General features: G+C 43.9%; 1 protein-coding gene and 1 long non-coding RNA gene across 2 annotated transcripts; both read left to right on the top strand.

The window, feature by feature from the left end:
* Positions 1-869: 869 nt before the first annotated feature.
* On the top strand, positions 870-9,258 carry RSAD1 (radical S-adenosyl methionine domain containing 1). The gene is made up of 9 exons (XM_072646662.1): positions 870-954; positions 1,968-2,101; positions 2,304-2,508; positions 3,102-3,467; positions 3,842-3,905; positions 3,985-4,132; positions 4,415-4,469; positions 8,732-8,835; positions 8,971-9,258. The coding sequence occupies exons 2-9, from the start codon at positions 2,043-2,045 to the stop codon at positions 9,116-9,118; spliced, it is 1,149 nt and encodes a 382-aa protein (XP_072502763.1). The 5' UTR covers positions 870-954; positions 1,968-2,042; the 3' UTR covers positions 9,119-9,258.
* Positions 9,259-9,546: 288 nt separating this feature from the next.
* LOC140528647 (uncharacterized) lies at positions 9,547-11,574 on the top strand. The gene is made up of 2 exons (XR_011975234.1): positions 9,547-9,635; positions 11,418-11,574. It is a non-coding gene; the product is annotated as an uncharacterized lncRNA (long non-coding RNA).
* Positions 11,575-15,692: the final 4,118 nt, after the last annotated feature.

A 15,692-nucleotide genomic window follows, 5' to 3' on the forward strand; every position in this document is an offset into this window, starting at 1 on the left:
AAGCACTAAGATCATTGTGCATCGGAGAATGTTAAATAGGCCAGCTTATAGCTAGAGCCTAGAGTTGCTGGAGGGAAGTAATGTATAAAAAATCCTGGAAAGATGGTTTGGAAAGAGGCTGGAAAGGGCTTCAAGTTTCAAAAACATTTGATTCTAGGGGTAACAGGAAGTTTCTTAATACGGAGTGGCATGATCAAACGCTGATGCTTTAGCAATATCGCTTTGACAACTGCGCGGAAGATGGATTAGAAAGAAGAAACGTGTACAGGGAGTCCACTTAGGAAGCTATGGTATAGTTCAAGTCACAGAGGGTCTTCAGTTTCCTTATTTGTAAAATCGAGGGTTTGGATTGGAGGAAATCTAGTCTCTTCCTGCTTTAGACCCAGGGCCCTAAATAGGCCCTAGGGTCCGGCAGGTGGCGCTTGCAGACCGGAGGTCTCCAGCCAGTCCGGGGCAGGCATTTGAAGGTTTCATTCTGGTTAGGGACCCTGGGGTCCGGGGAACTCACAAGTGCTGCTCCACTCGGCCTTCAGCCGCCCCCCGCAGAGCCGGGCTGCTCCACAGGGGTGCGTGTGCAAGGGAGGAAGGCGCAGCTGGTTGACCTCGGCTTCCTATCCACCTAGATAAGACCGAAGGGACCCTTAGCCGTCTGCACCCTACTCGACCCCGGCGGGGTGGGGGTGTGGTGGGAGGAGGGAGGGAGCGGAGGCCAGATCGCCTAAAGGCTTGGGAAGAAGGGCAGAAGGCAGTGGCCAAGATCCGGGGCTCGCTGCAAGCCTGGCGCTTCCTGGGATCCGAGCTCGCTGCAGGGCCGCGGCCACCCTAGGCACCCAATGTGCGAGCAGACGGAGCTGTGTCGGGGCACCTAACCAAGGTCAAGACCAGGACCAGGGGCGCCCTCGAGCGGCGGTACAGCCGCCGCCTGGGAGCCGGAGCGCGGCGCTTTACGTGCACGTGAGTAGGGGAGGGCCAGCCAGTCCTAGCTCTAATCCCAGCCACCCGGCTGGCTCGGCCCGGCCCAGGCCCCAGCCCCGGCCCCCGCCTCAGCCCCCTGCCCACACAGGGTCTCAGCCCCAGACACAACCCCCTGCCCACACACGGTCCCAGACCCAGACCCAACCCCCTGCCCACACACGGTCCCAGACCCAGCCCCGGCCCCCGCCTCAGCCCCCGGCCCACACAGGGTCTCAGCCCCAGACCCAACCCCCTGCCCAGATATTGTCTCAGCCCCAGCGCCCTGCCAGACATGATCCCAGGTTTGGACACAGCTGTGTGTTCCGAGCTTCTGGCAATCTGGAAATTGGGAGTCCCTTCCCTCTGCCCCTGGGAGGGAGTCTGACAACATGTTTGTAAAAATATTTCAATAAGTGTATTGCAGTAGCATTGGTTTCCTTTATAATTCTATGCATTTTATGATTTAAAAAATGCTGCTCTCCCCACTTTCCAGTTCTAAAACTGTCATCAAATCACCTGTCATTGTTCCTTGAAAGAGTGTTTTATCTATTCCTCCATGACTCCTCTCACCATCTCTGTAACTTTCCGAACCAAAATGAAGGGATCCAGGATGGAGTAGGCTTCTGGACCCTGGGGAATCCTGGGTTGGGAGAAGAGAAGGATTGAGTTTGGGGGATGCTCAGATCGGGGGTGAGGGGTAGCTGTCTCTCACCTTCTTCTCCGCCCCCCCCCCCCCCCCCCCCCAACTAGAATCAAGGGTATTCATGAGTATTGAAAGACTGGGATAGGGCTGAGCGCTGGAAGGGACTGGAGCGCTGGAAGGAAAGCCTAAGGAAACCTGCTTCACCCACCCTCCCTCCTGTCTTCTCTTCTCTTCTCTTCTCTTCTCTTCTCTTCTCTTCTCTTCTCTTCTCTTCTCTTCTCTTCTCTTCTATTCTCTTCTCTTCTCTTCTCTTCTCTTCCCTTGTTTCTCTGTCTCTTTGTCTCTCACTCTCTCTGTCTCGCTTTCTCAGTGGCCATACTGTGAAAAGCGTTGCAGTTATTGTAACTTTAACAAGTATATCCCCCGAGGGCTAGATGAGGATGCCATGCAGAGATGCCTGGTGAAGGAGACAACTACACTGCTGAAACTCAGTGGGGTGCAGCGGTGAGTTCCTTGGAGGGGACCTCCTTCTGGAGGTGGAGAGATGGGAGGTGAAGGGGATCCATCTGTCAATTCACTGGCATTTATTAAGAACCCCTGGAGGGCAGGCATGTGCCAAGTAAAAGGAACACAAAGATACTTCAGGGCCCTTGCTTAGGCCTTTTCTCATTCCTGTCCCCTTCCTCTGCTGCTACTTTCTTTCTAGGATCGACTCTGTATTCTTTGGTGGGGGGACACCGAGCCTGGCCAGCCCTCACACAGTGGCCTCAGTCCTGGAGGCTATTGCTGGGACCACCGACTTGCCTGCCAAAGCTGAAATTACTCTAGAAGCCAACCCTACCTCATCGCAGGCATCAAGGCTGGCTGCCTTCCGAGGGGCAGGTGTCAACAGGCTATCCATTGGCATCCAGGTGACCAGTCACTCCTTTCTCCTTATATGTCAGTGTTCCCAAACCCCTCTGCTCTGCCTCCCACACTTCCCCCTACCCCTTTCTTCTCTAGGTCTTACTCCAGAGTTAATTGGCTGATTGAGTCAGCCTCCTATCCTTTTTAATCTTTTTGATGTCATGGACCCCTTGAGCAGATTTTGGATCCCTTCTCAAAATGATGTTGTTAAATGCATAAAATAAGATACATAGGATTATAAAAAAAACTAATTACATTAGAATGTAGTTATCAAAATATTTTTTAAGAAAAGAAGTTCGCAGACCTCAGATTAAGAATTAGTCTTAGGATGTCTCACTTTCCTGCCTTTCTTGAACACACACACACACACACATACACATACACACATACACACTTAACATACTCCACCCTTGTCATGTTCATCACCAACCTTTCTCCTTTTCCAGAAACCCTCTGCCTCTCCTCTAACTCTCCATATATCCTCACATCCATACCTTCTCAAGGCCAAATTTTGTCTCCTTCCCTCTTGCCAAACCAGACCACCCTGTCTCCCTTTCTTTACAGTTCCTCCCTTTCCTTTCCCTTTCCCTTTTTTCAGTCCTTAGATAATACAGAACTCCAGCTGCTAGGCAGGACACACTCAGTGTCAGAAGCCTTGGGCACCTTGGAAGAGGCACAGCGTCTGTTTCCGGGGCGCACATCTGTGGATTTCATGTTTGGCCTCCCAGCGCAGCAGGTGGAACCATGGCTTAGGCAACTGCAGGAGCTACTTTCCTTCTGCGATGACCACGTCTCTCTCTATCAGCTGACTCTGGAGAGGGGCACTATACTCTTTGCCCATGTCCAGCAAGGGACCTTGCCCTCCCCAGACCCAGAAGTTGCAGCTGAAATGTACCAGGATGGACGGGAGGTCCTGAGGGAGGCCGGGTTCCGCCAGTATGAAGTTTCCAACTTTGCCAGAAATGTGAGCCCTTACTTTGAAGTATGAGGTTGGATAGGGGCGCTAATAGTTGTTTTGAGGGCAATAATATAAAGTCCAGGTCATTGAGAGAGAAAGGTAGGGCATATGGGTAAAAGGATATCAGAACTGGGGAAAGGGCAAATATTGAGAAGGCACTGGGGAGTCTGAGAAGGCACTATGGCATCTGCCTTCGGGGTTCCTAGGACTCATATACTCATATACTCCTCATTCCTTGACTAATTTAAGGGTACTCGTGTGAGGCATTTATATGTCCTAACTTGGGTGGGGAACTTCCTTGGCTGGGTATTCATATCACCCAATGGGAGTGGGTCCTAGGGCTCTCTTCCCTCTTCTCTAACTGTCTCCTTTCTTTGCAGGGAGCTGTCAGCATCCATAACTGGACCTATTGGCAAGGTGGTCAGTACATAGGTGTTGGGCCAGGTGAGTCCTGAGACCAGATGGGAAGCCCAAGATGAAAGAGCTAGAAGTGAGCTATACCCATGGGATTTCTCTGTCTTAGGGGCCCATGGGCGATTTGTGCCCCAGGGGGATGGAGGGACCCTCCGGGAAGCTCGAATCCAGACTTTGGAGCCTAATAATTGGATGAAGGAAGTTTCAATGTTTGGACATGGCACCCGAAAGCGAGTCTCCCTGAGTGAGCTGGAGCTGTGAGTATATCTGGGTGAAGCTTTTATCTGCACTGTTCCCCACCCCCATAGGCTATTCCTAGCATTATTATTGACTGCCCTCCCCTTTCTATATGTTTCCTAGGGCTTCATCTGCCATATATGCATACAAACACACCTAACATAGCATGTGTGTGTGTATGTGTGTGTGTGTGTGTGTGTGTGTGTGTGTGTGTGTGTGTGTGTATGATGATGATCATGATGACAGCCCCTTTCCCCAGAATCCCTTGAGTACTGGTACAGCTGTTTGCATCTCTGTTTCAGACTGGAGGAGGTTTTGGCTCTGGGGTTACGTACAGACATAGGAATCACTCACCAGGTAAAGTGACTGATGAGAACCACCTTCTAGAGTTTGCTCTTACCTCCAGGGCCTTCTCTGCCAGCCTAGAGATCACATACTACCTACCGTTCAGTCATACATGCACACACACACCATCACACAATGAACCCCCTTCCACACTGGGCCAACACTAGAGGCCTGTCATGGGAGCAGACTCTAAAGGATGCTTTTGTGTCTCACAGGGTCTTCCCCCTTCTCTCTTTCTAGAAATGATAGAGCAGTATCTAAAGCTACAAACGGGGAAAACCACAGTGGAAGGAAGGAACTCCAAATACTGCCTAGTAGTTGAGCAGAAGGACTGAGTTAGGCCACTTTTGGTGGGGAAGCTGCAAGAATGTCAGCTTGACTCTGACTTAGCATCAAGCTGGTCTATGAAATGGGAGTGATATTTGCAATTAATTATTTTATTCATTGGACAGATATGTATTATGTTCCTGTTTTGTGCTAGGTATGCAGGCAGGTCCAAAAACAAATAAGAGTTGGTTCCTGCCCTTGAGAACCTAGCAATTTAATAGAAGAGATTCAAAGCAAGCACGCAAATAACTAATGCGAAAGAGGATATGGTAGGTAGATACAAGCCATTATTATAGGATTTTGTAAGAGATCACTTCCTGCTGGAGTGTGCAGAGGCAGATTCATGGGACACAGGACTTTTGAACTAAACCTTGGAGGATATGGAGGATTTCAGGAGAGGGAAGAGGGAAGGAGGGACACATGACAGAGAAGGCATTCGGATAATGGGAAACAATATGAGCAAAGGTGGAAAAGTACAGGTGAGTTCAGGGAATGAGGAATAGTTTGGCTGGAATATAGGTATCATGAGATACAGCAAGGAAGAAGAAAGAGATTTAGGAGTCAGGTTGTGGAAAGCCTTGAATGCCAGAATCAATAATTCTGACTTTTTAAAGGGGATAGTGAGGAGCTATTGAAAGAGGTTTTTTTAATTGTTTGGTTTGTTTTTTTTTTTTAGCACTGGACTGTATCAGGATCAGTGCATCTGAAAGATTAACTTTCTATGGGGTATTGGATATTGAAATAATCCACGCAAGAGATGATAAAGACCTAAGTAAAGGTGTGGTAGCAATGAGAACGATAATTTCAGGCATATTGTGGGGATCCATTTTGCAGGACAGAGAGGAGATAGAGACAGGAAGAAAGCAAATATTTATTAAACACATACCATGCACCAGGTACTGTGCTAAGTGCTTTGCATGCATTATACATCATTTGATCTCTAAACACCCCTGAGAGGAAGGTGCTGTTATTATCCCCATTTTACAGTTGAGGAAACTGAAGCAGAAAGTGGCTTGCCCGAGGGGGGGGGGGGGGGGGGAAGGAATGTTACAGTTACTAAGTATCTGAGGCTAGACTTAAAATCAAATCTTTCTGACTCTAGACCCAGCCCTCCATCCACTACGCCACCTAGTGGCCTTTAGGAGTCGAAGAAAATCTAAAGTTTTGAACCTGGGTGATTTGGATATTTGTAATGGTCGTTTATCCTTTGCTTTGCAAGAGAACCAATGAAATCATGAGGGTGATGTCTTGACTTGTGGGAGAATTAGGTTTAAGTGAGGTAGAGCTGTCCAAAGTAGTCAGCTTCACTGTCTCCTCCAGAGCCATTGAAATCCAGCAGCAAGATAAAAGTCCGGATAACTGGCAATGGCCCACGATGCAGTAGATGACCTTGGCTTTTCTAAATACTGTTAACAGAAACAGAAAGTCCAGGAAAAGGAGTGGGTTTTAAGGGAAATGTTAATGAGTTTAGATGTGAGGTCATCTGCTGTATTCTGTTTGAACAGCCAGCAGCGAATTTGTTGTTATGAATTTATAATGTATATTATGTATTTATAATTTATGTAATGTATTTATGTAATGTAATTTATGATTTTATAATTTATAATGAAAACATTCTCATGACTACCTCAAGCAGTGTGTGGGAGAGAGTAGAGAGATAGCCTAGTGTGGGTTACCTAAGCTTGGAGATTAGGACAGTAATGGTAGACCAAGGGTCCTAGGAAGTTTAGGCTGGTGGAATTGCTGGCTCTGGGATCCAGAAGGAAGGGAAGCAGAATGAAAATGAATGGCTGAAGGGATAGGGAGAAGTTGAGGGCCTGGAGGTCACACCAGGAAGCTTAGTACTAGTGAGGGTGGGGAAGAAATAGAGAGGGGAGATTGTGATCAGGGTAAGGAATTTCGGGTTTCTAGATATGGGGAGTGGATAAGTATCAAGTGAATATGAGGTATGAGATGTGGCTGTCCTGGTAGACAGATGGCTTGACCCTTTCCCTTCCCTCATTCTCTATAGTAACTCAGTTGCCAAGTCTCGTAAGTTCTCCTCCATTTATTCCCTTCTCTCCAATAACATGGCCACAACTCTAATTTGGGTCCTCATCACCTTCCACCAGGACTTGCAACAGCCTCCAGTTGGATTCTGAGATTCCAATACCTCCCTTTTCTAATGTGTCCTCTGCATAGCTGCCAAAATAATCTTTCTAAAGCATGCCTCATTTTGTTATTCTCCTGCTCAAGGACTTTTCAGGGGTGACCTGTTGCCTCTAGGATAAAATAAAAACTCCTCCCTTGGCATTGAAAGCCCTTCACAGTTTGTCCCCAGCTTATCTGCCCAGGCTTGTTGTACATTATACCTCTTTCTGTACTTTGTATTCTATTCAAACTAGCCTGTTTGCTGTTCTCCAAACTTGGTACTTTACATTCTACCTCCCTACCTTTGTATAGGCTGTATTGTATTGTGTTGAATTGTATTGTGTTGTGTTATATTGTAGCTGAACATACCTGAATTGTACTCTCTCCTCCCCTCCACCTCTTAGAATCTCTGACTCCCTTCAGATCTCAGCTCATATGCTCTCTCTTCTGAAAAGCTTTTGGGGATCTCCATAGTAGTTTTTGCTTCTTTCTTCCTCCCCAGATTATCATGTACATACTTATCTGTTTACATGTTCTATCTCCACTGCTCCCCCCCACCCCCACCCAATGGAGCTCAAGTCCTCCGAGTTCATTCTGGCAGTGTGGCATTGGACAAGTTACCTAACCCTCTCAGTACTCTAAAGGAATTCTCTAAGACTATAACTTGTAGAGAAGGTGCCTACCTGCATTGGTAGAGGGAGTTTCCTCACCCAGGAGCCCCTATACCAATGAAATCACAGATCTGGTTGGTTCCTGTCCTCTGTAGTTCATTTTTCAGTTGTGACCCCATTTAGGGTTTTCTTGACAAAGATAATGGAGTGGTTTGCCATTTCCTTCTCCATCTCATTTGACAGATGAGGAAACTAAACCCAACAGGGTGAAGTTACTTGCCCAGCGTCACACAGCTAGTAAGTGTTTGAAACCAGATTTGAACTCAGGAAGATGAATCTTCCTGACTCTAGGCCAAGGACTCTATTCACTGCATTACCCTAGCTGCCCTGGCCCTATCTATCTCGCTACCCCATCCAGCACCAGATCCTAGTAGTATCAGCTTTCTAAGTATAGGGACTCTTTTATTTTGTCTTAGTATTCTCAGTTTTATAATTTTGCACTCAAATTTTATAGTTACTAAATACAGTATTAAGTAGTTGCTTAATAAATAGCTGACAGATTGGACTTGATAGAAGAGGTTGGTTTATCTGTCCAGCTCTTTGAAGGGTCATCTGTATGGATGTTGATGTTGTCTATGAACAGACAGCTAGAACTGAAAGGAAAACTGAGATTAAGAGAATGAACATCAGAGGCAACTTGTGATACCCTCCCCCTCATCCCTAGAATCCAGAGCCAGTACTCTCACCACTGTAGTCAAATGTTTATTGAGTTCCTACTGTGCTCTAGGCCATAGGCATTGAAAGAGACACAGAGCCAAAGAGGAAAAGACAGGATAACTGTGGGAGAGGGAGACTGGATCAGGTGTGGAAAGCATGGAGGAAGGAGGAAGTGTGGCCTGGAGGTTACTCCCAAATCATTTGCAGATTCTTGCTTGATGAGTGGTTGAATGCTAGGGTAACGTCTGTTTCCCCTCAGGCTGCGCTCTGAGTTGCCGCATGCTCCAGCGAGACATCAGCTTGTAGCATGCATATATACAGGGTGAGACACAGCATAGCTATTTCCAGAGGGTCAGTCCAGGCCTACTCCCCTATACACCCTGGCATAATGCTCACACTCAAGCTTTTGGAAACTGGGGACTGAAAAGTCCCCCAGGGCAAGAGGTTGAGGAGGGAGGTGGGATATAACTCTGACTCTGTCCTTTCCAGCACTGGCTGCATTTTGATCCCCACTTATCACTATGGGATGTGTTTGGAGAATCTGAGGAAGTGAGGGAGCTTCAGTCACAAGGCCTGTTGCTGCTGGATCACAAGTGAGTTAGTGGGAGTTGAGGAGGGGAGAATGAGGAGGGGGTTGTACTTTGGGAGAACCAGAGTGGCAGGACCACTGGGTTGGGGTAGAGAATGGGGTGGGGGAGGATTGTTATCTCTTCCCTTGTTTGTTCCAGTGGGCTCCGGTGTTCCTGGGAAGGGCTGGCTGTGCTGGATACTATACTTCTGAGACTCCTCCTCCAGCTCCAAGATGCCTGGAAAAACAAGCCTCCTCCCACCCTCAAGGTCACTGAGTCAGGTGCTTCCTCCCAAAGAGGGGGTTAGTGCTTCACGTAGAACTTGGCCTAGGTGACCTCTGAGATTCTGGTGTCATAGAGGATAGGATAAGCCAATTTTAGGGGTGCAGGGACCAGAACTGGAGAGAGCCTTTTCCCTAGTCTTTGATGGGGAGATGGAAGGGTGAAAGCCATGAGTATTCCTTTGTTCTTTTGAAGGGATAATGAGGTGGTACAATAGATAGAGTGCTATGCCTGGAGTCAGGAAAACTTGAGTTCAAATTCAGCCTCAAGCACCTCCTAGCTGTGTGACCACTTAACTTCTTTGCCTCAGTTTTTTCAGCTATAAAATGGGGATAACAATAGTACCTTCCTACCAGGGTTGTTGTGAGGATCAATGAGATATTTTGAAATATTTTTAAAGCCTTAGTACAGTGCCTGGTACATAGTAAGCCCTTAAATGCTTATTCTCTTCCTTTCCTCCTCTTTTTGTAAAAACCATGCAAGTCGTCATCATTTCTCTGATGGCATGATCTTCTTTGGCGACGAAGGATGAACACAATCCTGTGAGTAGATGCAGCTGGCTGAATGGGGACCCAGCTAGCTGAGTAACTCAGCTCCTCCTCTCCTGTCTGCCTCCCCCTCCCCTTCCTTCTCCTCTCCAAAGGAAGGTAAATTTGGATGGCCAAAAGATGCCCAGTTGACTTGAGTTTTACTATCTAGTTTCCTTTCTCTTCCCTTCCCTTCCCTTCCCTTCCCTTCCCTTCCCTATCTTTTCCTTTCCCAAAACCTTAAACCTGCTGCACTTTCAAGCTGGGAAGCCAATGAGCCCTTGCCTAAGGGCTCCTCTGGACCCTCCTGGCTTTACAGTGATTATCAATAGTAACTGTTGCTGTTTCCCTCCTAGCCTGATGTCTTTCTTTTTCTTGGCCTCATTACTTCTTCTTAAACTATTACTACTGTTACTACTTTCTTAAGCAGGCCTATTCAATGAATGGGTGTTACCTCACCCTAGTGAGTACCTGCAAAGACCTTGGCCTAAAGGGCTCAAGGTCTCCCAGCACATCCTGGGTCATCTCCAGTCATCCTGATGAATATCTGGTCACTGGATTCAGATGGCTCTGGAGGAAAAGTGAGGCTGGTGACCTGCACAGCTCTCCCTCACGCAAAGAAAAGTCCAATGCAAGTCATGTCATCATTTCTCTGATGGCATGGTTTTCTTCAGCAACAAAGGACAAACCCCAAAATTCTTTAGTTAGCTTTTGCATCTCCTTTTCCATTTGGCCAATTCTACTTTTTAAAGAGTTGTTTTCTTCAGTGGATTTCCTCCCCCCCAAATTTGATCAATTGTATTTTTTAAGGAATTGTTTTTCTTCCATCAGTTTTTGTCCTTCCTTTTCCAAGCTATTGACTCTCTTGCATAACTCTCATTTCTTTTCCCACTTTTTCTTCTACCTCTCTCATTTGATTTTTAAAATTCTTTTTGAGCTTTTCCAAGAAGGCTTTTTGAGCTTGAGAGCAATTTATATTTCCCTTTGAGGCTTTGTATGTAGGCATTTTGACATTGTTGTCCTCTTCTGAGTTGGTGTTTTGATCTTTCCTATTGCCACTGTGGCTTTTTGTGGTCAGGACTGTTTTCTGATTTTTGCTCATTTTTAGCTTATTTTGTGACATTTAAATCTGGGTTCTGCTCCTGGGACATAGGGGGCACTGCCCTCAGCTTCTCATGCTGAGGTCCAAGGGCTTGATCACTGGCTTTCTGTGCCAGGGCCTCTGGGGCTAACGATTTGCCCTCTGTGCTGGGGTAGCCTGACCTAGTTGTACCTGTTGTGCCAGGGTCCCAGGGCTGGCAGTTTGCCTTCTGTGCTGTGGCTGGAGGCCTCACAACTGGCCTGCTGAACCAGGCCCAAGGGCCTCTCTTGTTGATCTGTGCTGTGGTTATGAGCCTCCCTCTGGCTTGCCCAAACACTGTTTCTGCTGGGTTGTGCACCTCTTTTACCCAAATGAGATAGACCTTTCTTTCCTAAAATTATTTTAAGTTATCTTAAGCTGGAAAATTATTTCACTCCATATTTTTGTGGGTTTTGTCACCCCAGAATCCATTTAGAGGCTCGATTTAACATTGTTTCTGAGGAAAACTGGGGAGAACTCAGGCAACTTCTGAGCTTTTCTCAGCCATCTTGGCTCCACCTAAACTCTCCTCTTGCCTTTCTTTTTAAGTGTATAATGAATTCAGTATTTAATTATCAAAGCTGTCCTGCTTATCTGTGTTTCTTTCCATTCTCTTCTCTCATTTAAATGATTTAATGACTTTTTCTCTCCTTTTTCTTTTTCATTCTTATTTTTAGCAACTTCATGGATACCTCTTTTTCCTCCCATGTTCCCATCCTGATATTGGGGAAAAAGAAAAACAAAACTGTTGCAACAAATATGCATACCCAACCAAAACAAATTCCCACATTGGCCATGTCTGAAAGTGCATTAAATTCTCTCATTTGGTACTTATAACAACCCTGTGATGTAGGTATTATTATTATCTCCATTTTATAGATGAGGAAACTGAGGCTTATTGAGGTTAGCCAGCCCTAGTTACCTTCAAAACTCAGCTCTCAAGTGCCAGGTATAGTGGCACATACCTGCAATCCCTAGGGAGGCTGAGACTGGTGGATCTCTTGAGCTCCAGAGTTTTGAGCTGCAGTAGGACTAAATTAATCAGGTGTCCACAATTGGGAGTGGAGGGAGGAAATAAGGAGAGAGGTAGAGATAGTGCACAGCAGTATATCTAAGGGGCAAACTGACAGGTTAGAAATGGAGCAGGTCAAAACTTTTGGAATGATCCCTAATGAGATCAAGCCAGTGAGTGGTCAGCGTACTTCAAACCTAAGTGAAACAGGGAGACCCATTCCCCCCCTACCAAAAAAAGGTTCAGTTCAAATGCCACCATCTGCACGGTCTTTCCTGATGCACACAGTTGCTAGTACTTTTCTCCCAAATAACTTTGTATTTATTTTGATAAGTAATAGATTTTTAGAAACAATACCAACCTTCTTTCCCATATAGATTGCCTGTGTGAAACCTTACCAGGGCTACATGTGTAACTACTTGAAAATCACACCAACCCTCAGCCCTAAATCATTTCCTTTTTTATTTCTTTGCCTGGGTTCTAAGGTGATCAAAGGGTAGATTTTGACATTTCCTCAGAAATGATTAGAAACGCATCATTTCTCTTAATTAACTCAGACTCATAGTTTATAAATAAACCATAGAAAGCTTTTCCTCCCTCAGCTTTTCCTTTTTTCTTTCAGTCTCAAACTCTTCAGGCTCATAGGCTTAAACATCAATATTCTTGCTCATACAACTTATTAACTGTGTAACAAATAATAAAACAAAGACAAATAATTATTTACAATGTGTCACAGTAAGAAAAGTTCACAGTCAGTCACCTTTTTATTCTCTAAAAATACGGGAAAAAGATGTGGACCAGAATCTTTTCACTAATGGGACCCCAACTCAAGAAACACAGTTCTCTCAGGATGGTGATCCAAATCTCCCAGGAATTCTACATCTAATATCTCTTTATAAGCTAAGAATTAAACTAAGTTCTCTAAAAATATCTGTCTCTTAGGAAAGAAGTTCTATCAATTCTTTCTGTGTCTTTTTCACACACAGAGAATATCTCACCATTCAGTCTAGGCAAAACTGACTCTTCTCCCAAGATTCTCTTTCCTTTTTCTTAAAAATACAATCATTTTAAGATTCTACCTGTGCACAAATAAAGTCAGATCTAAGTAAGTGGAAAAACATCAGTTGCTCATGGGTAGGCCGAGCCAATGTAATAAAAATGACAATTCTACCTAAATTAATTTACTTACTTAGTGCCATACCAATTAAGCTATCAGATAGTTATTTTCTAGAGCTGGATAAAATGATCTCAAAATTCATCTAGAAGAACAAAAGGTCCAGAATATCAAAGGGACTAATGAAAAGAAATGCTTGGGAAGGTAGCCTAGCACTACCAGATCTCAAATTGTATTATAAAGCAGTAATTATCAAAACCACTGGCTAAGATACTGGCTAAGAAACAGAAGGATAGAGAAGTGGAATATGTTAGGTACTCAAGACATAGTAGGCAATGAATATAGCAATCTCCTGTTTGATAAACCCAAGGACCCCAGCTTCTGGGATAAGAACTCACTGTTCGACAAAAATTGCTGGGAAAACTGGATAACAGTGTGGCAGAAACTAGGCATAGACCCATGCCTGACACCCTACACAAGAATAAAGTTCAAATGGGAACACAATCTAGGTATAAAGATTGATATCATGGACAAACTGGAAGAGCAAGGGATAGTGTAGTTATCAGATTTATGGAGAAGGGAAGAATTTTTGACTAAAGAAGAGATAGAAAGCATTATGAAGTGCAAGATGGATAATTTTGATTACATTAAACTGAAAAGTTTTTGCACAACCAAACCCAATGCAACCAAAATTCAGAGGGATATAGTATATTCGGAAAAAAAATTTTATAGCTAATCTTGGGGATAAAGACCTCATTTCTAGAATATATAGAGAACCGAGTCAAATGTACAATACAAGTCATTCCCCAAATGATAAATGGCCAAAGGATATGAACAGGGAATTTTCAGAGGAAGAAATTAAAGATATTTATAATCATATGAAAAAAATGCTCTAAATCACTTTTGATTAGAGAGATGCAAATCAAAACAACTCTGAGGTACCACATCACACCTATTAGATTGAAAACATGACAGAACAGGAAAATGATAAATGTTGGAGAGGATGTGGGAGAGTTGGAACACTAATTCATTTTTGGTGGAGCTGTGAGCTCATCCAACCATTCTGGAGAGCAATTTGGAACTTTGCCCAAAGGGCTACAAAAATGTACATACCCTTTGACCCAGCAATATCACTTCTAGGACTGTATCCCCAAGAGATCCAAAAAATGGGAAAGGGTCCCCACATGTACAAAAATATTTATAGCAGCACTCTTTGTAGTGGCCAAAAACTGGAAATCAAGGGGATGCCCATCAATTGGGGAATGGCTGAATAAATTATGGTATATGAATGTAATGGAATATTATTGTGCCATAAGAAATGATGAACAAGAAGACTTCAGAGAGACCTGGAAAGACTTATATAATCTGATGCTGAGTGAAAGGAGCAGAACCAGGAGAACTTTGTGCACAGCAATGACCACAGTGTGCGAGAGTTTTTTCTGGTAGACTTGGATCTTCATAGCAATGCGAGGACATTAAAAAAAAAATTCCCAATGGTCTTCTAAGGCAAAATACCTTCCACATTCAGAGAAAGAACTATGGAATTAAATCACAGAATGTAGCAAATCATTTGTGTGTGTGTGTGTGTGTGTGTGTGTGTATTATGTTTTGGTTTGTTATATGATTTCTCCCATTTATTTTAGTTCTTCTGCACAGCATGACCATAGTGAAAATGTATTCAATAGGAATGTATGTGTAGATCCTATATAGAATTGTATGCCGCCTTGGGGAGGGAGAAGGGTGGTGGGGGGTAGGTAAGGGGGAAAAAAAAATCTAAGTTTTATGGTAGTGATTGTAAAGCATTAAAAATAAATGAAATGAATATATTTTAAAAATCATTATAATCTTTTTTTATAAAAATGAACATGTCTATGTTCATCCTGGCACATAAAACAAATCTTTATTGATACAGACATAGCAAAGTCCATTGGACAAGTAATCCTATGTGACTGACTTCACTTGTCCAAGTAGCCAAAATTATTCAGCAGGGATGCCCATTCTGATATTTGAGGTATATTGATTATCAGTATTCTGTACATTGTTAAATAATCAATAAAACTTGTGTTTTTCAAAAAACTGGGGAGAAATAAAAACCAGCAAAAAAAAAAAAAAAAAAGATTCTACCTGGATTTAGACATGTCTCCTCCAATAGTATGTAAGCTCTAGGAAGGCAGGGACAATTTTACTTGTCTTTGCAATCCCATTGCCAGGCACAAGAAATTGGCTAATACACATCTGTTGCCTGATTGAGATATCTGAAGTAGCATTCCAACCCTGGTCTTCCTGACTCCAAGTCCAGTGCTCTTTCCATTAAGCCACACTGCCTTTCATAAAAGCTTTTTTTGCCAGTAAGGTAGCAAATAAAAGAAGTGGTATGGGCATTTATAAACCTTATCTTTATCATCTAATTTTTTCATAGTGGGCAGGAAAAGTAGTAAACTTACTGTTGTTGTATTATCACCAAGAAAATCAAGCCAAAAAAAATTGAAACAATGTGTTGGACTTTGATGGACTTAAATTTAGAAGGAAAAAATAGGTGGATAAAATGTTTTCCATGAAAAACCAAGAAACTTACATTGGTTTGATAGTGGTCAATATACATGTCCTCACAGTTCCAATGTGCCTGTTCACCTATCCCTCTACCTTTCCCTTCCCTTCTTTACTGGCTGCTATTGTAAAGTTTGCCCTATACCAAATTGGAATTTTTATTACAGAACTAATGCTCTTTCACTTTTATACTGAATAAATCTGTACTACAAGCTCATGTAGACTTTGTGATTCTTGGACTTTTTTGATGTAAGAAATACTTCTTTCTTTATACATTTT

This window comes from Notamacropus eugenii, chromosome 2 (assembly GCF_028372415.1).
Source record: "Notamacropus eugenii isolate mMacEug1 chromosome 2, mMacEug1.pri_v2, whole genome shotgun sequence".
In the NCBI taxonomy this organism is placed as follows: domain Eukaryota; kingdom Metazoa; phylum Chordata; class Mammalia; order Diprotodontia; family Macropodidae; genus Notamacropus; species Notamacropus eugenii.

What these genes read in the sequence shown, in the direction of transcription:
- RSAD1 (XM_072646662.1), top strand. Translation starts at nt 2,043, where the DNA reads ATGCAGAGATGCCTGGTGAAGGAGACAACTACACTGCTGAAACTCAGT. An exon ending in GGCTATCCATTGGCATCCAG is followed by an intron (nt 2,509 to 3,101) that starts GTGACCAGTCAC and finishes CCCTTTTTTCAG; the next exon opens with TCCTTAGATAATACAGAACT. An exon ending in TCCCTGAGTGAGCTGGAGCT is followed by an intron (nt 4,133 to 4,414) that starts GTGAGTATATCT and finishes TCTCTGTTTCAG; the next exon opens with ACTGGAGGAGGTTTTGGCTC.